Genomic DNA, 20,811 nt, shown 5'->3' with positions numbered 1-20,811 from the left:
AAGTATTTGCAAAAACTACCAAGTTGCATAAATTATACGCAAATAAAAATAGGGTCATTTGTAACGCCACGATACCAAGGGTGCCAGGGTTCGTAAGAGGATAAGCCACAAATTTACCGCCATATATTCATAATGAATTACCAACATCGTGATTAACCTCAATATATAGAAAAACAATGTAAAATAACCGAATTTAAATGGAAATCGACATTGCGATCGAGTCATATGTATTATTGTTTATTAATGTTACGCCGGAACTATGGATTGTCTTGTTCCCCATCTGATTTTCATTTCCGTTACTATTCCTATGTCATTGTAAAAGTTCGTGTAACAGTAGGAACAGGTGGTCGAGCATATGGCATGTTGATGGTTGTACACATTAAGGGATTTTGACTTTGTAAACTCGCATCTCGTATAACTAATATATTGTGTTATTAATACACCATGAATCCTGCTGCTGTTCCAATACCTATGGAAGATATTCAGGGGGATGGAAGATGGATGAGTATGGTAGGATTTAGTGTGTGTTCAAATTATTTTGGCACCAATGAGTAGTATTTTCTTTAATATATGCATATGACAGAAACACAGGGCATTTTATAATTCCTGAAGAAAAATTAATATGTGACTTTTGTTTTCGGCCAATATTTACATGTCGTAATGAAAATATAAACCAAGTTTTCAAATTTTTGCTTTGCACCAAAACTTGAAAATAACTTTTTTTTATATTCAGCCGGTTCATAATCATGGAAAATTAATTAAGCTTTCGATATTGTCTAATACAGAATCAGTGCTGTTTTAAAAATACCATTATGTTTTAGCATTGAATGTTCATAAGTATATTTGTAAATAGTTGATGGACGTCTGAAAAACTAACCAAGAGTATACAAATAGAAGTAATAATTTGGCCCAAGTTCTGATTGTTTAATTCAGAATTTATCATGGTGCACAGGTAATTTTTAGACTGTTTGATTTCTAATTTATGTCTGTTACGTCGGAGTCTTGGTGATTAATTACTGTGCATTTCCTGGAGAGCTATTTTCCCCTTCCTTATAGGTCTACTCCTTTGTTTGCAAACAGCCATTCGTTTACTGTCATCTTGGATACAGAATGCTGCTGCCATCTACTTGACATGTGTGGGGTGCGAAGAAGTATTACATATGTAAATGCTTTTATTGTTTGTTTAAGCAGATCAGGTTTAGGGCTCATAGCATTAGAATAACGTCCATATGTGCTTCCAACACCTGATCACGTAATAACTGGTCTCGAGCATGAACCCCGCTCCTTCGAGCCTCGCACGAAAATCCACAAACGCTCATGTCCGAGATCACCACTAACCAAGAGCACCTGCTCGTGTAAGCTACATTTGAAAACATAATTTATTTGGTAAATACTTAGTAAAGCTTTTAACTGTGCTCATTAGGGTAAGAATTGACAATATAGAGAAAGTCTGTAATTCACTTTCTACTTCTTATACTGGTACTACTTTACTATACCGGAGACACCTATCAATGATTTATTTCGCAATTTTTTATATTGCTAATGTACTGTTCTGCATTGCGGAACATTTCTTTAGGTGAAATAATGAATTTCTAACGAAAATAATGTCTTATTTCTTATATTAACGAGTACTTATGTTGTTCCTTATTTCCCACATACCATCCACGGGTAGCCCCAAAAATTCACGATATCCCCACGAACCATCACGGGGACGAGGTATGCCTACTAGGTTAGGTTAGGCCTGTTAGGTTAGGTTCCATTAGCACTCCTTTCGTTCAATTTAGCATATACGGACAATACGAGAGCGTATTGTGCTCTCGCTCAGAAAGCAAATGGCGGCAGCAGCAATAGCACGTCGGAAATAGATTATCGCAGAAAACCACATGCATTCGCATTAAAATGGATCAAAACTACATTCCCGAACATCACCAACACTGCAGAAAACTATTTGCGTAAGTACTTTCTCCTGTAAATTTGAAGAAATCCATCTCCGGTATAGTAAAGTGTTACCCTTATACTCACTTATTATGCACTCCTGGTGACGTATCTGGAGTTACGAGTTGGGGGTCGCCTGTTAAAATTCTACAATTACATGTAGAAGTTTTAAAATAACGTTTTTATTTACCGCAATAATTCTCCGTAAGAAAACACAGGCACCATCTTTCATGTAAGAACAAATGACGTTCAAAATTCGGTGCACTGTCTACAGCATTGCCACACTGTTCAGAGCTTTGGTCATGGAAAGTGATTGAGGTTAGGTGGGAGTGGAATGCGGGCTTCAATTACAGATTAAGTTTGGCAACAATGCTTCACCGTTGATTTCAGGAAAAATCGCGTGTTCCGAAACATTGTTCGGCAGTTACGTGCTACAAAACTAGGAATTGCTTATTGAAAGTGATCATTAGACCACAAATCATTCATGGATAACCATTTAAGATAAGGTTAGGTTTAGTTAGGTTAGGCAAGCATAGTTATAATATTTCGTTCATAAAACTACGCATATACTCCACCGCTCATTTCAGGAAAAATTGCATGTTCCGTAGTGATAAGCATTGTTCGTCGGTTACGTGCTACAAAACTAGGAATTCCTTATTGAAAGTGATCATTGCCCCACAAACCATTCACAGAAGGTTAGGTTAGGTTCAGTTAGGTTAGGCAAGCATAGTTATAACATTTTGTTTGTAAAACTACGCATATACTCCACAGCTGATTTCAGGAAAAATTACGTGTTCCGTAGTGATGAAAATTTTTTCGTCTGTTACATGCTACAAAACTAGGATTTTGTGGAGTTAATGAAATAGCCCACAAACCATTCACGGAAGGTTAAGTTAGGTTCAGTTAGGTTAGGCAAGCATAGTTATAACATTTCGTTCGTAAAACTGTGCATATACACCTATGTATATAAAAAATTCAATCTGCTTTTTTTTTAAAAAATTTCCAGACGTGACCCCCGGTTTTTTACAACAGATTCGTGATTAGGAGGCCAAAATTAGTTAGTATACCGAAAATTAACAAAATTGGAGACTTTCTCTATATTGTCAATTCACTCCCTAATTAGTTTCTCTAAGCTTTGAATTTACTCCTACAATCGTTCCCATTATTCTAAAGGACTTCCTAATACACTTGTGAAAAATCATTAAATATATGCAACTGCTACCGATAACTTTTACTTTTAAATGTATAGTGATCTGTTATAATATGATATAGCATAAATATTAGGGAACACCAATGAAAATTGAGTATAAATATAATGTAAATTCATAGCATAGGGTTAATTAAGGGCATAATGTTGTGTTTGGAAATATATGTTCAAATAAATATTAATTATATATGCTGGTAAATGTGAAAACATGGTAAAGTACATAAGTATTATTAATGTTTTATGAATGCATAGCAACCTAAGCCAGAAATCATGAGGATAACATGTCTGAATGTTTGATGATTCAGCAAATTTTATAGGAGTATAAGGAAGTGCTTTAGAATACTGGAAACTTCTTGTATGTAAATATTTCTTGCATTGTAGAATTATTTTTCTTGCAGTTTACGGTCCTTACAAGCGCATAAACACAATTTTTACTGTTACGTTTCAGGAGAACACATGCTCCCTTTCTCAGACATTTATTTTTAGTTTGAATAACACTACAGTTATAACAATGGAAAGAATTTAACAAAACCATAAGAAAACAGTTATACGAAGAATAAACCTAATTGATCACTTCCTATGCTTTCCACGTAAATTTTGCGAACACCATGATGTCACAAAATGTAGCATGCAGAGCCACCTGGTAGTTGTAGTGAAAGCTAGTTCGTTGTCATGGCAATCTATTTGCCAATCAGATCCATGCGTTCATATCGTTGTCACAGTAACCAGGCCACCAATTACATCCTACTTCATGTAAAAAATTCCGGTTCTCCTTAATAAATCTGAACTTGGCTTATCATCAGCTACCTTCCCCATTCTCTAAGGTGGGTCAACATTGAGTCCATTTTTCCTTGTTTCTTTGCTATTCTTCTGATTTGACATTTCTCCACCGCTCTCCTCTTCTTTCCACTCCATTGAAAACTCTGTAGCCAAACTAAAATAACTTTTTCCTCTCGCGGCTTCCTTGGTGGAGTGGTTAGCACAGCCTGCTACAATGCCAGGGGTCCTGTGTTTGAATCCTGGCCAGAGCATGTGTGTTTGTGAGTGTCCCTTCATTAATTTCATCATATCATCACCCATCCTCATCTTTGCGATTATCCAAAAGTGGCAAAAATATGAAGTAAAATAAACCAAATCAATCAATCCATCAACTTTTTCCACTCGGGCACATGTTAAGCAAAGAAACAAAAACTCCTGGTGAACACACTTGTACAGAATTTGATTATGCTTCCCCCAATTTTATAAACATCTATAAAAGTGAAAATTACAAGCTACAGAACAGTTGCAAAAGATGTATACTGAATGTCAAACGATAAGAACATATTTCTCCATACTTAAAGAAACTTAATTGGTTAAACATGAAAAATAGAAGAACATTTTTGGCATTGTCTTTATTGTACAGGATTCTGAACAATAAGAAACATAAATATTTATGAGACCAAATTGCCTGATACATGAAGATCAGAAAACGAATTAACTTTCATCAGAAAACTAAATTCACGATTTCTGTACACACACCACCACTCGATGGAAATTCTTTCATAGCAATAAGAGAATGGAATGAACTCCCCCACCACTGACCTCAGGAGAACACCATTCTACAACACACAAATTAAACTTAAAGAAACATCTACTGTCCAAACAATATAATGAACAGGAGTGAGATATTGGTCTTAATTTTAGTTTTAACTCTGTAATAATAGTACCCTAATTGTGGTTTTAGATTTAACTCTGTATCTTCAGATTATTAATTTTTATATTTTAATTGCATATGTTTTATTCTTCTATATTTTACATTAGTTTTTTAAAATTCTTAGTGGTGCATACTATACTTATACTTCAATGTATTAAGTAATATATGTTTCCTAAACAAGCATATATTTCTTGACTTGTCTATGCTTCAATATGCTCATGGTACTTTTATCAGGCCATGTATCTCCTATGATATAGCTATCAGTAGCCACATGATGTACCATAGACATGTAATAGGAGCTGTAGAATTTATTGAAAAGCAAGAAAGGATTTGTGAAAGTACAATAAAAAACATGAGCACCAGCAAAGAGGGATAGTGCCATCTAGTGTTTATTGAAGCTTCGCCAATTCAAGAAACACATGCTTGTTTATGCAATATGTTCCATCACGGGTAGACAAATACAGGGTGCCTGAATTTTGAAATTCATTTCTAAAAGAAATTACATTACTTTTTTTTTAAATAACGAGTACAGTATGTGTTCTTTGAATGTTTGCGTTTTTTCTTTATGAAGTGTACTTTTAAATCTGAAAAATAAACATACCATTATAAATTTGTGCACTGTTTCTAGTCAAATTTTAAAATCTGCAGCTATATTGTAGAGTCAGCCACATATTACAATGTATTGCATAGTTATTCATGCTGTTACCAGTTGAGCCTTCATTAGGAGGGCCACTCTGGTGCAAGAATTAATTACTTTTAATTCAATTTTGTATTAATTAATAAATGTTTTAAGATCGCATTTCAAAATGTGTAGCTTCATCTTAGTTGAATTCGTGAGTTTCTTAGCATGATTTGAAAAAGAAAATTGTTTCTGAGAAAAAGGGGCTGGCTCCTGAATTATTTTTAGTTTTGTCTACCCCTGTGTATTATGTAATTTGTTGAAGTACGTTGCATATTAGTTCATTCATTGTTGAGCTGCTGTTGGTAAATATTAACTCTTTCTCCCTCTTTAGCACAATCGATTCATGGCAGAAACGAAAGAGAAGGAACCTGACGTCCTGTTTATTGGAGATTCCTTAGTCATGCACCTTGCACATACAGACATGTGGAACAAGTTCTTCGCCCCAATGCATGCGCTTAGCTTTGGAATAGGAGGGGACCAAACACAACATGTACTGTGGAGAGTACAAAATGGCGAGTTGGAACATATAAACCCCAAGGTTAGTAAATTCAGGTTGATGTAGTTTCTTGATCAAGATATTTCTGCTTTCTGCATCTATATGTGGGTATATACAATAGTTACTTGGTAACAAGATTTCAAGATTTTCTTTACATTGTACTATATCAGGGATCGCCGAACTGTTGATTGCAAGCAACTGGTAGCTACACTCAGCAGAAGCTGCAGTGATTTTGAGAAAAAAACTTTGCAACCTTGCTTCTTCATGCTGATTGGTTCCCTGCCATAGATGAAAGATACCAATTCAAAGTCGTCATTGTTTTCACAAAGTTTCTTGATGTTTTCTGTTACATTAAGTTTTAAAGATGATGGCTTACTCCATTTGTGAAAAAGAAAACTCCATACTAGATGTATGTTACCATTTTCATTATTTAATTTATTCCATTATTATTCCATTATAATGGACAACATCCATTATATAATGGATTCTTTTTGTTTAGAAAATTGCAAATCATTGTTATAACTGTATCTTTAGTGAAAATATAAATAAATGTGTGATGAAGGGAGGCGTGTGTTCTCCTGAAACGTCACAACGAAAAACTGTTTTCTTATGCTTGTAATAACCGTAAACTACAAGAAAATAATTCTACTATGCAAGCAATATATACATACAATTAAAACTATGTCCCCATATGACGTAAAGAGTTTAGTGAATTTCTTGCAAATAGCTAACCAATATAAATCCATCTTTAGAGACAGGAAATTCACGTTTGAACACTTACAACAAAATTTTGTTATTCATTGTTTTGAAAACAAAATGAAAACACATTTTGTGTTGTTTTACAATTAGTGTCAATGTAAGCGTACTGTATTATACACAGCTCATGTAGTGTCTTATCTTATTAAAAGGGTAAATTTTTACAATTTTGAGTTTATATTTAACTCCATATTTTGGTGAATATAACTAAATATGTACCGGTATTTACATATTTAGCACATTTTTACTACGTATAAATCTGTTCTCTGCTATTGATTAACAGAAATGACTGTGTCTGAAATGAAATTGTATATATGAAATATATAATTGTGGGTTGACCCAAAATAATATATTTATTAGATTGATTTTCCAGGAGAGGCCTCTCCCCCTACACCCTCTTTCTGAACATCCATGGTTATGAAACTGTTTTAATTAACTTCTGAAGTATTACCGTATTTTTTTTTAAGTATGCTTAAGATAACAATGATAGTAAAATATAAATGGGAGGGTGCAGATTAATAGATGCACTTACACTGTCACATTATATAAACACTGATTTTTTGGTGAATTAAATTATTTGAAGCAGCTGTAGATTTAGATTCCTTGATTTATAATCAGAGTCAACGGGCTTGAAATGTTCTATTGATTAATTATATCACACTTTTAAAAAGAAAGTGTCTAGTCATTTAGATGTTCAAAGTTGAACTAGCATACAGCACAAGAACAAATTTAATTTTTACCATGTGTTATTTTGACTTTTTTAAGGTAGGAATATGAATTCTCACATGCACATTCTACACTATATATCCTGCTCTATATTGGATTATGTTAACGTACAATATTATTACTTAAATGTTAATTTTCAATGTACACACAATTCGTTGATACTTTTTTTTTTTTTACTTCAGAGTACATATCTAATCTGTATATTTTGTAATTAATTAGGGTGTCTACCAGTCTAGAAAAGTCATGGAAATGTCAGGGAAATTTACTGAAAAATAATACACTGCTCGCCATTAAAATTGCAACACCCAGAAGGAAATGAGATAGAAACATGAAACTTGGCAAATATGTAGGTCATAATAAGATAAGAAAATGATTACAGTTAGAGCTCGGTGGTGTTCTATGTGACACGTAGAACATGGTTGCATAACCCCAAGGAGCTAGTAGCGTGTACAGCCTCCACGGGCGGCAATAACTGCTGCAACATGGCGAGGCATGGACAGAATGAGTCTATCGATGTCTGCTTGCAGTATGGCGTCCCAAGCGGCTTCCACACGGTGCCAGAGGTCTTCAACATTACGTGCCGGAAACCTGAGTTGGGCAAGCCGGCGACCCACCATGGACCAGACATGTTCAATTGGCGACATATCCGGCGAACGTGCTGACCAAGGAAGCAGGGGCACGTGGTTAGCTTCCATAAATGCGAGGACATTCCTTGCAACATGGGGGTGCACGTTATCCTGTTGAAAAGTGGCATTATGCAGTGCATGGATTAATGAGACAGCAACAGGGGTGAGAACATGTGTGATGTACCGTTGGCTGTTCAATGCCCCTTGAATGCGTACGAGACGCGAACGAACACCTATGGCGATGGCACCCCATACCATGATACCCAATGAAGGCCCTGTGTGATGATGCATGATGCAGGCGTCATGAAGCCTAGTGCCACGGTGCCGCCACACGCGTGTACGTCCATCATGATGTTGTATACAGAAGCGGGATTCATCAGAGAACACTACAGCATTCCACTCTGCCATCCATGCACGACGGTCTTGGCACCATCTCAGACGAAAACGCCTATGCTCTAGCGTCAGAGGCATCCGCAACAGTGGGCGCCGGGAAAAAATTCCCCGGTTCGCCACATGACGAAGCACGGTTCGTGGGGACACTGGACGTTGTAAAACATCCTGTACTTCATGCGCAATCCTCGTTGACGTGGCCATTCTGTCTGTAAGGGCCATGCATATCAGACGTCTGTCCTCTCGGTCGCTCTACAGTGCCTTCCTGGACCCACTGGTTCCATACACGGATCACTGTGGATGCATTCCGTCCTACACGGGCACCGATCTCACGGTAGGATAATCCTCATTCACGGTATGCAACAATTCGTCCGCGATCGAACTGGGAAACCTGCTGGAATCGCTGCCGTATTCGACGACGTGGCATTGCTGACCGATTTTAACACACTACACTCACGACCATGCACTTTCACTGCTCTTCTGCACCTATCTGACCTGCTACAGGTACCACTTACCAGATGGCGTGACAGGCGCACATGAAGCATGACGGCCTTGAACACCTAATCATTTCCTTCTGCACCTCTCCTCTACACACTGTGCACATTTCGTCCGATTCCGATTACCCCTTCTGGGTGTTGCATTTTTAATGGCGAGCAGTTTATTTAATAGAAGTGTACTAGAAGTAGATTTTTGAACAAAGAAGAAAGGACAAGCAAGATTTTTTTAATTTATTGTTCACAAACTAGACTTCAGTTTGATAAACTGAATATTACCAGTAATTTCAGTACAAATTGCATGTTAAATACTCATAAAAGGGGTCATATTTTAAAACTATTTTTAAATAGAAGTCTATTACTTGTAGTTGGGTTGATATTAGGATTAATACATATATTACTAAATTTTACTACAATTAATTAATATTTTATGCTATAATTGCTGTAATTTTTTATAAAAAAAAGAATTACAAGAAAGGTCACCCCTAATGCCCCTATCCAACAGTTAATTTCTGTTCAGTTTCCCTTTTAACATGTGAAGTGAATATTCCATAAACTTGATTAAGTGAAAAATCTAAGTGTGATGTTTAACTAAAATGTAGTGATCTTCTTGTTTAAACACACATGTTTAATACATGAATTGTCCTATTTACTTGGTCCGGAAAATTTTTGTTCTTCGTCTGGAAAACGTGGAAATATCAGGGAATTTTTGATTAATTCAAAAGTGATTTTAATTTGCTGGAGTATATTTAAAAGAAACTGTTTAAAACTTTCATTCAGTCTTAATTAAAAAAAGAAATGATCTTCATAATTATAGGTGATAGTAGTACTCGTTGGAACCAACAATCATGGGCACACAGCAGAACAGATAGCGGAAGGTATTCAGGAAATAATTAATGTTATAAAGGAGAAACAACCTCAGGCTTACGTTGTAGTACCTGTAAGTATAAACAATCATCTCTATTATGTTTGAATGCTTCATAATGTTTTTACAGAAAATATGTAATTTAGTTTCTTTTATGAACTGACTTCCAGGTTCAAACCCCGGTTGGGTCTTTCCTTTTCCTTTTTAGTTTTTCTCTAATAAGCATATGCACATAAGGTAGCAAAGAGGGAGGAAGGTTTGTCTTTCAATTAACAAGTAAATGTCTCAAGTGGGTGTGAAACCTAACTGAAATGAAAGTGTTTAATATAAGATTGGCACATCTGGGTAGAATAGATCCTGCATGTTTAACTGAATTAAGGTTGTTATTTGGTGATAAATATGTTTATTGTAGGTAAAGTTGTTTGTTTAGCATATAACCTAGAAAAGGTTGTGGGTATATTATACACTTTAAAGTTAAGTAGCTAACTGAGATAAAAACGATTATTTAGCATCGAACCAGATAAAATTGATGTAGAAAGATGTATATTCTTATCACAGAGTTAGTGAAGAACCCGGATACCACCGAAAGAAGGATAAGCCTTTTGTATGTAATTTGTTAAATTACGAGAACCTGTTTAAATAAGTAATAAACGTTTCTTATATTTGTAATTTCCTTTTCTCACTTTGTAACTGGTCACCTTGTTGGTCATATACACACCCAGCAAGCCCTGAGGTATTTTAGAATCTTGTGTTTTCCGACTGTTGTTTATGCTAGTAATCATGTGTAAACTTTGCAATGCTGCCCAGTTAATTAAAGTGTTTAGAGTGTTGTATACGGCTCTGCGCAGCCGGTGAATATTAACAGGTGGTAGAAGTCAGGTATATCCATAACGTGGGTGCATGTCTGTTGCAACATTCAAAATGAACGGGAAAAATTGCCTAAGTCGACAGTCTAAGCACCTGCTAAATGCCCTAATTTACCTTGGCTAAAAGCTGCAAAATAGCTTCCGAGGAAACAGCTCCAGTCCACCTGTTCCACCAGCCCCAAAACCAAAGTTTCAACGTATGCAGTGGCAGGACAAGAAAGCAAATGTTGTGAGTGTTGCATGATTGACCGGCTGGAGATGAAAGCTTTTAGTTCATTGAACTTTGCAGAAAAGACAGCAAACCAACACCTATCCTAACTGAATTAAAAACTAAAATTAAATCGAACACAAGGAATTTTCAAACGAGTTACTACAACTCTTTAAAATTATTAACTGGATATTCTTCCTGTGGAAAATTATAATTATATTGTTGTCCTTGTTTGTTCCTGAGAAGGGAGTCTGGAACAGTTCGGGTTTTGTCTAGCGGATGTCATGAAAAAACTCTGCCATCTGTATGCCATTATTGCATTGAGGACGTTTGAATTACAAGAATACTCAATTCTACGAAAGAAATGTCAACTTAATCTACGAATAAAGAGATGAAACAGGTTTTGACAAAACATTATTTTTTTTCTCTGATCACTCATATATTGCTTTTATAATTTTTTTCTTTGTTGTGCACCAATTTTGTTATTAATGTTTCCTTTACACTATATCATATTTGCTTTAAAATTATTGTTGTCACATAATGTTAACATACCTCATGTACGTCACTTCTGACAATTTGTAACATATGTATCGTATATTTATTTGATTCTTTTCAGTAAGGGTTGAATTTTACTTGGTCTACTGTATTATATTAAAACACCCATTGGGGGAAGGGGGGGCAAGTGCAGGTGACCTGTTCCCCTGCCTGATTTAGCACCAATGTTATTTATTTTTCTTCTGTTAATCCTTGATTAAGAGGGAATGGAAAACGTCAAGATACAAAATAGTATATAGTTCTTGCATCATTAAAACAAAAATACAAACACATTTTTTTATTATATTGGCATTACATCTTTAAACTAAGAATAAAAATAGAACAACACATTGATTGTTACATTGGAATTAGTGTAACCAGACTGAGCATGCCGATTGTGAATGTTTCTAAGTTACATTGTCAACTTGCATGAATTCTGAGAGACTGTAGAGAGCTTCCTCTGTCAAGTAGTGTTTTATTGTTTGTATTCGTTTATTTTTTGGAGTAAGCAGTTTTATGTTATGAGGCAGCTTGTTGTAGAATATTTTACCTGCATTCGTTAGTGATTGTTTTAAGATAGAGTTTGTGCTGTTTACGGTAATAATTAATTATCTTTCCTTCTTGTGTTGTGGTTGCGTATTTGGCTATTTTTAGTCAATAAAGGTTATTGACTTATAGATGTACACTGTCATTATTTGTTTTTCCTGAATAATTCTTTGCAAGATGCCCTATCGTCGAGTTCATACATTATTGCGAGTGCTCTCTTTTGAAGCCTTAGTATTCTGGCATTATTATTTACAAGATATCCCCCTCATGCTATTATGCCATATTCTATGTAGGGGCTAAACATGGGATCCCAGGTTCGATGCCCGGTGGAGGCACATAGTGGTTCGGATCCCACTTTAAATTGTAGGCCCAGTCCCGATTAGCCTTACTGTGGACTTACAACACCAACTCAATCAATCAATCTATGTAGGGGTAAATTAGTCTGTAATATATGCATTTGTTAATTTCTGATAGATTATACTCAGCCAGTAAATTTAGCAGATATAGGTTAGATGATACTTTGCTGCAGTATTGCTCATTTGCTCTTCTCATGTTAATTTTTTATCTATTGTTATACCCAGGAACTTTGCTGAAGTACAGTTTCCATATGTGCATTTTCTATGCATAGAGTTTGTGTCTCAAAATCCATGTGAGGTTAAGTATTGTGCCAGTTGGTTTATAGCGATGAAATTGTTTGTTTATAGCTTTCTAGTGTTGTACCTCTGGCAAGCACAGTTGTCATCTTCATAGGTGATTATTCTTGTGTTTTGGTATTCTGGTATATTATTTATGTATAGAATAAAGAGCAAGGGCCCCATGATTGATCGTTGGGTTACACCCTGTAACACTTTTCTTCTTTGTGATTTAAAATTAGTGACTGTACCTTCTACGTTGTGACGTATGTGGGTATTTTGCATTCTGTCACGTAGATAGGATTGGATAAGTCCATAAGCTGTCCCTCTTATTTCTATGTTGCTTAGTTTGACCATAAGCAAGTCATGTTTGACTCTTTGAAAGGTCCTGAAAAGATCTGGATATATAGTGTTTGCAGGTTCATGTTTCTCGAAGGTTTCCACTATGTAATCTAGTAACTGTGCTAGGACTGTGTTATCGATTTTCCTGTCTGGAATCCATGCTGGTTTCTGTTTACAATGTTATATTTTTCTAGAATCTTTGAAAAAGTGTATGTTAGGGAGATAGGTCTGTAATTCACAATGTCTGCCTCAGGCCCTTTTTTTTATGGGTATGACTGCTATTTTTTAGGACTTTGGCAAATGCACCATTTTTAGTGAACTGTTGACTACATACAACAGTGGTTCTATTGTAAATTCTGAGCAGGATTTAGTAAGTTCGGTTGATCATTTATCAGGTTTTTTTTTTAATCTTTTAGGACTTTTATTACAAGTTCAGCAGCACTTACTTGTGGAATATATGTACTCTTTATCCAATATTTGTGTGTAGTTATTATTTTCATTCTCTGTGGTTGTGTTCGTTAATTTTATAAAATAATCATTAAATAAATTACACATGATATTTGGGTCTATTACTTCAGTGTCATCCTTTATGACTTTCATGTTTACTTTATCGTTGATTGTGTTTGGTATGCGGTGCTTATTTACAATTTACTACATTGCTTTTTTATTTACAGAGTTTTTTATTTGTTTGTTTTGTGTTTCTTTGTGGCTTTCTTGAAGAGTTTGTTTTATGTTTTTGTATTTTTCCAATTGTTTAGTGTATTCTGTAGTTCTAAATTTTTCATATTCAACATGGATATTACTTTTTGAAAGTATAATTCATTCTATTAGTGGGACTTTCTCCCTACTAGGATAAATTCTTCTTGTTGTTTTGCGACATGCTAAGTTTAAGTAACATGCTTAGTGTCGTATAAGCTATTTCCAGATATGTCAGTTTATTGGCAAAGATTATCCAATTTTCATGGTATAAGAGATATTTTAGATAATTTATATTATACTCTGTCGTATCCCTGTATCTATTGTGTAACTTTTTGAATATTCTAATCCCGTTCCCTTGTATTGTAATTTTTTTTTTTTTTTAGATGTGTGGTAAGAGATAACGTGAGTTTCTATGACTTCTGCTTTAATGTGTTTTCATGGTATGTTTGTTATTGCATGGCCAATTAGTGTTTTTGTATTTTGTTATTCTTCTTGGTTCTTGAATTATCTGAGTTAGGTCTTAAATGTTCATGTAGGAGATAAGTCAGAAATAAATGAAGTACACACAGCAGAACCTTTAGTTCCAGAACCTAACTTGACTGAAGTTAAAGATGCTAGTAAAAGGCTAAAGAATAACAAAGCACCTGGCATTGATTTATTACCAGCTGAGTTAATTAAATATGGTGGGAATTCGTTAATATGTCAAATTCATAAATTAATTTGTTTAATATGGAATAAAAAAGAAATCCCTCAACAGTGAAAAGAATCCATAATTGTTCTTGTGTTTAAAAAAGGTGATAAAATGAACTGCAATAATTACCGTGGAATTTCTCTACTCTCAACAACATATAAAATATTATCTAACATTCTTTTAACAAGACTAACCCCATATGCTAATGAAATTATAGGTGATTATCAATGTGGATTTAAACGTAACAGATCAACTACAGATCAAATTTTTCTCATCAGACAGACACTTGAGAAAAAGTGGGAATATAATCAGTGTCCATCAGCTATTCATTGATTTCAAAAAAGCATATGATTCGGTCAAAAGAGATAAATTATATAATATATTAGTCGAGTTTGGAATACCTAAGAAGCTTGTTACTATGATAAAAGTATGCGCCAGTGAAACAGAAAGTAAATTTGTGTGGATATTAATGTGTCTGACAAATTTACAATTCATGATGGGTTCAAATAAGGAGATGCATTATCTCTATTTCTCTTTAATTTTGCCTTAGAATATGCTGTTAGGAAGGTAAGAGAAACTAACGAAGGACTAAAATTAAATGGTGTGACTCAGTTGTTAGCATATGCAGATGATGTAGACTTATTAGGGGATGATATAAATAGAATCAAGAATAATGCTAAAATATTTTTCAAAGCAGCTAAAGAGGTAGGTTTGGAAGTTAGCAAAGAGAAAACTAAATATATGCTTACAGGCCGAAACCAAGTGTTAGGTAATAATCAAAATTAATTATTGATAACAACTCCTTTGGACCAGTTTCCAAATTCAAGTACTTAGGAGTAATACTAACAAATGATGATGATATTAAAGAGGAAATAAAAAGCAGGATTAATTCAGGAAATGCATGTTACTTTTCTCTTCATAAACTTTTGTCTTTTTGTTTAATATCTAAGAAACTAAAAGTTAAAATATACAAAACAGTAATTTTGCCTGTAATATTATATGGATGTGAAACTTGGTCCCTTACATTGAAAGGAACCTAAATTGAGAGTATTTGAAAAAAAGATCCTTAGGAAAATATTTGGACCTAAAAGGGATAAGGAGACAGGTGAGGGAAGAAAGTTGCATAATTTAGAAGTACATAATTTGTATTCATGTCCAGATATTATTAGAATGATTAAATCAATAAGACTTAGGTGGGCAGGCCATGTGGCACGAATGGAAGAGGAAAGAGGAGTTTACAGATTCTTGTTGGGAAACCTGATGGTAAGAGACCTGTAGGAATGCCAAGACGAAGATGAAGGGATAACGTTGAGATGGACATAAAGGAAATCGGTAGGAATGGAAAAGAGTATATAGATCTTGATCAGGGAGGGACAGATGGAAGGCCTGTGTTGCTGGCATGAACCGTCAGGTTTAAGAATGCTAGAGAGTTAGGTTGTTTGACTTTAGGGTGTCCAAGTAATGAGCACTGTTTTTTTCATGTTTTAGTAGATCAATGTTTATATTTCCTAATATTAATATAGATTAATTTCACTGTTTGTTGATTTATACATATCTATTATTTTAACGATGTCTAATCCTATATTAAACTCCATACCAATAACTTCTAGTATCTTTTCTACAGTATTTGTCAAGGGTTTATGCTTTTTTTTTTAAGCCAGCCTCCATGACGGAGTGGTTAGCACACCCCACTACGACTCCAGGGGTCCCAGGTTCGAATCCTGGCAAGGGCATTGATGTTCTTTGTACGTCCCTTCATCAATTTCATCATATCATTACTTATCCCATCTTAGTGATTAGCCAAAAGTGGTAGAAATGAAAAAATAAACCAAATACCTTTTTTGATATTCTGTAAGCTATTTTCGGCCTTACCATCACTTTTTTTTGGTATTGACCTGTGGTAAAGTGCAAGTATATTCTAACATGTGATTGTGCATAATTTATAAATTTCAGACCTGAGACCATGTTCAGTGACTATGTATATATCTGGTGCACATTCACTTAGCAAATTTCCAGTTGGTCAATTTTGTTTGAAATGCTACGAACATTGTTATGGAGAACTGTTAGAGTTCCTTCTCGTTTTTATAGTTTGTTTTTATTGGACACTTTGTTATTTTCTGTATCCTTATCACTTTCCATAAGAAATCATTTTTTAGTCCACTGGGTGTATGCTTCTTCTGCAGAGATGACCTCGCACTTGGAACGTTGACTTTTTTCACTACACTTTACACTGCTAGATTTCATGTCGTTACTATGCAGCACGAGCCTTGTTCTCGGACAGAACCTCTACCATGCAAGAATGTGTTGCACCTCCTCTTCCTTTTGGTTTGGGATGATTTTCTTGCTTTCTTGATTAGATTTCCATTGTAGTGGTATGCTATGTTGATCTGGGAGTGTATAACCAGTAGACAAGTTAGACACTGAGTGATGTAACTCTGTCTTTTTATTCAATCTGCATCATTTCATTTGCATTGTTCACAAAAATGTGTTCATTGGCCAAAAACGTACATTCAGTTAAGAAAGAAACATATTGTAGTGAGTACCTGTGGCGGGCCACATTTAAAACACATTCGAGTTTTTTTTCCTTAAGAATTGAAAACCATTTTATAATTGAATAGTATATGGATAAAAGTTTTTTTCTGCACTTAACACACATTGTTGTTAATGTCGATGTATTTTATTGCATTCACAATAAAATATGATATTTCTGAAAACAGAGTAGCTACCATGGGGATAGAGTCCTCCTTTGGATGATTAACAGATTCCTCATCAACCATTTTCTTAGAAAATAAGTATTTGTGCTTTCTTTTATTTGTTTTATACATTTTAATTGTTGAATACATTTTTTGTTCTTGATTAAAACACTGTTTAAAACAAAGAACTCCTTTATTTGTTTATTTTTTTAAAAAGATAACAAGTTTATCAAGTCTGTTGAATATATTTGTTCTTGTTTCACCAGACTCTTCTTCCAAGAGGCCAGCATCCGAACCCCCTCCGAGAAAGGAACCTGAAAGTTAATGAACTCTTACTTAAAATCACCTTGTCTATAGATAAGTGTCAACTGGTGAACGTGGGCACTGGTTTCGTGCAACCAGATGGAACTATCTTGCATCATGACATGTACGATTATCTCCATTTGACGAGGAGCGGCTATCAGAAAGCGTTCGAACCCATTTACGATCTACTTCAGCAGCTGCTCTCGGAAGGTGAAGTGGAGGCCGAGGAACCAGCATCGCAAGAATGAATGCGGAAACATTCTTAGTAACTTTTTAAAAAGATTAGGTGTACGTATTTGCCTTAAAAAGCAAGAGTGAGAGAGTGCAGCATTTCTTGCACATGTGTACATAATAACACAGCAGCCTTGTGGCATCACATTCCTTCTAGCTACATGCATTTGTTCCTTTTTTTTTGTTACAGACTTCTAAACAGTGCTGTGCTAGTCCCCTCCCCCACTTCTCACCCTTAACCTCCAAAGCATATATAAAAAATGAGCTTAGACAAGAAATATAATGCTGGATCTAGTTATTTCCCTGTGCTTGAACAAACCTAGTGATGTTTGTTACAATCATAAAAAAATACTATACGATGTTACTGTGTGATAATCAGTTTATTCCGTAACTTAAATCAGTGTATTTTTTCTTTGTACATATTTTTCACTTGGATGTAGCCTGTTGCTGCTATGTGTATGCTAGAATTATTTTCAATGTCTTTTTTTTTTTTATAGTTATTTAGCTGAATATTTATTAGTTCATATGTTTTCTAGTGTGACCAAGATTGATTCAAGAATGGAATCTGTTTATCTTATGTTCACAGAAATGCCAAATGAGTAGACAATAAGGGTAGACGAGATATGCTGTTTTTTCATTCCCCTTTTTTGTAAAGAAACCAAAGTAGAGATTATTATTTGCACTTCACAGTTTGCTTAACTTTGAAATGGTACTTAAACTTGAGTTGTAACAACAATCTTATTTGTTATGCAGAAGGAAAAATATTAACTATAAGAATGCATTTTTAAGTGTAGTTCCAATTTGTTTTATACTGTAAAAATGTTGCAAATATTTATTGGAAACATTTCCATGGTATACTGTTATGCATTTGTATGAGATTCTTGACATAACTGGCAATTGGTTGAACTTTGTATTATTACAAATAATGGCAGAATCAATTATCAATGACCTGTGGGTGTCAAACATCAAAGGTATTTAATGTAACAGATTCATTTTTTGTAATAAAAACTGAAGTTCCTTTTCTATAAGAAATTATGTGCATTTGTCCAACAGCTATACTTAAAAATTGTTAAATTATAAAATATTATCTTGAAAAGGCATTGAAGATATGACACCTTTAAATTTAAAATAAAAGGCAAAAATTAATTATTTTGTTTCATACTAAATAATTGTAAACAGAAAACTAGGTAGCATTTGTTGTGAACAAGCACATATAAGTTATTGTTTATTTTGATGTGCATAGCTTATCACAAAGCATATGCACGTGGTACATAACCACACAAACTGAATGAGTGCTTAGGTTATGCTGTAAATAAAACTAGCCAAAGAAATAGGGTGCAAGTGTTTGTGTACGTGGTTTTGCACTTTTTTGGAGGGGGGAGCTAAAAAAAATGGTCTCGCAGTGTAAGTGTTCATTATTGTTTTCTTGCATTCATTAACATTGTGTAATCATCCATTGTTGTATGTAAAACTTGTGAACATTTGTGTTTGTCATGTTTCTTTAAGTAATGCACTTAAAATTCAAGTTTGTGTTATTTTCCTTCCCTTATGTAAGCTCTCATGAAATGATTATTACTTTTTTATGCATTTTATTTGTCACTTTACGATTACCAAACAAAGCATTATTCTTCAGGAAAACGCACTTTTCTATAAATTATATTCTAAGATTTTCTACGTGACCAACTGTGATAAAGTATATATTTTTGTGAACCTTGTAAAGTGTTGTTATAATTTGTGAATTTAGTAAAATTCGATTTTTCGTATGCAGAAATTACAAATGTAAAATATGATTGTGTTTCCTACGTTTCCCTGAATGCAGTACGGTGGATCATGTCATGAAATTATTTTTGATACATTTACAGGTGTGTCCGAACATATAACTTTTACCATACAATATCTTGATAAGATTCCTTTAAATGTAAATTTTAAACTTGGAGGAAGCTTATTGTTTTGAATTTATTTTTCTTGTGCTGTATGAAAATTATGAACTATATACATCAGTGAAAAACATTGGTATCGAGAATACAAAGTTTCGAGATCTCTAGTTTTCTTTTCAATAATATTCAGTTAACCTTTGTGAAGATGTATGCTACTGTACAATTAACTTGTATTGAGACAATTTTCATAAACATGCCTTCTTACACTTAAGGTATACAAATGTGTGAAAATACAACAGTAAAAAAATGTCAATTTTTGTGTTCCAGTACTTTGGAATAAACAAAACGAGCTTGAATGTCTCAGAAGAATAAATCACTTCTCATAAATTTGTTCAATAAATTAATATAAAATCTGAATCTGCTGTTTAGTATTATATTCTAGGTTACTGCTACAATATGGAAAGTTTTCTTGAAGATGATGTTGCATCAATCTTCCCAGATCTATGTTGACTTAGTGTCATGGAGTTTAATTATAATTTTACTGACTAATTGTGGTTCTAAAACTAGAGAAACTAGGGGGCAAACACAATATATATTCCCTTTGCAGATAAGATTTAGGATAGTGCGGGGGCAAAAGTGGCGAAAAGTGGAGGGGCAACTGCCCCCCCCCCCTAATCGCCACCACTGCTTGTTTGAATATAAAGTGACAGTTATGTAATTGCCCACCAGGTACAGTGCACCAAAGGCAAGTGTTAAAGACCAAGATATGTAAGGGACCCCCCATCCCCACACACTTATTAATGTTATTAAATTAAGAAGATACTTGATATGCATATAAATGTCAGTAATGGCATGTGGATTCAAAATTTTCCTTTCATTTAATAAATACGTAGTTTTAGTGTAAATAAAACTTGCATAATTAATTAATGCAACACGTTAGTTTCACTAGAAGAAGTGTGGAAGTGAGCCTCAAGAGTTACAGCAGCGTATTTAAGAGAATTTCATTCAGTTGAACACACTAATAGTAATTATACTGTAACACTTCTCCCAAAATGAAATCTCGGATGCACAGCTGCTGTGAATTTGGTTGAAGGCAGAAATCAGGTGAGGCCTGTCTCTCTAAATGGAGGTTTAATAAATTGCCAAGTGATCTATTAATTCCATACATTTGTCATGGGATGTAAAATTATTTACTCTTGATGGCCACCATTACACACAACCTGTTTAATATGCATCTTTTAACCTTGAACGGACCAGTGAAATAAGTAACGTAAGCAGACGTGTTGGGTATCCCCAAAGTGAAATATTCAGTTTAGAGG

At 34.5% G+C, this 20,811-nt stretch overlaps 1 protein-coding gene across 1 annotated transcript; it reads left to right on the top strand.

The window, feature by feature from the left end:
• The first annotated feature begins 333 nt into the window (after positions 1–333).
• Positions 334–19,898, top strand: Paf-AHalpha (Platelet-activating factor acetylhydrolase alpha). The gene is made up of 4 exons (XM_083121119.1): positions 334–510; positions 5,849–6,055; positions 9,823–9,945; positions 17,348–19,898. The coding sequence occupies exons 1-4, from the start codon at positions 445–447 to the stop codon at positions 17,630–17,632; spliced, it is 681 nt and encodes a 226-aa protein (XP_082977245.1). The 5' UTR covers positions 334–444; the 3' UTR covers positions 17,633–19,898.
• The last annotated feature ends 913 nt before the right edge of the window (positions 19,899–20,811 follow it).

Source organism: Lepisma saccharinum, chromosome 4, assembly GCF_977018435.1.
Source record: "Lepisma saccharinum chromosome 4, izLepSacc3.1, whole genome shotgun sequence".
In the NCBI taxonomy this organism is placed as follows: domain Eukaryota; kingdom Metazoa; phylum Arthropoda; class Insecta; order Zygentoma; family Lepismatidae; genus Lepisma; species Lepisma saccharinum.
This window is presented reverse-complemented; position numbering and strand designations above follow the sequence as displayed.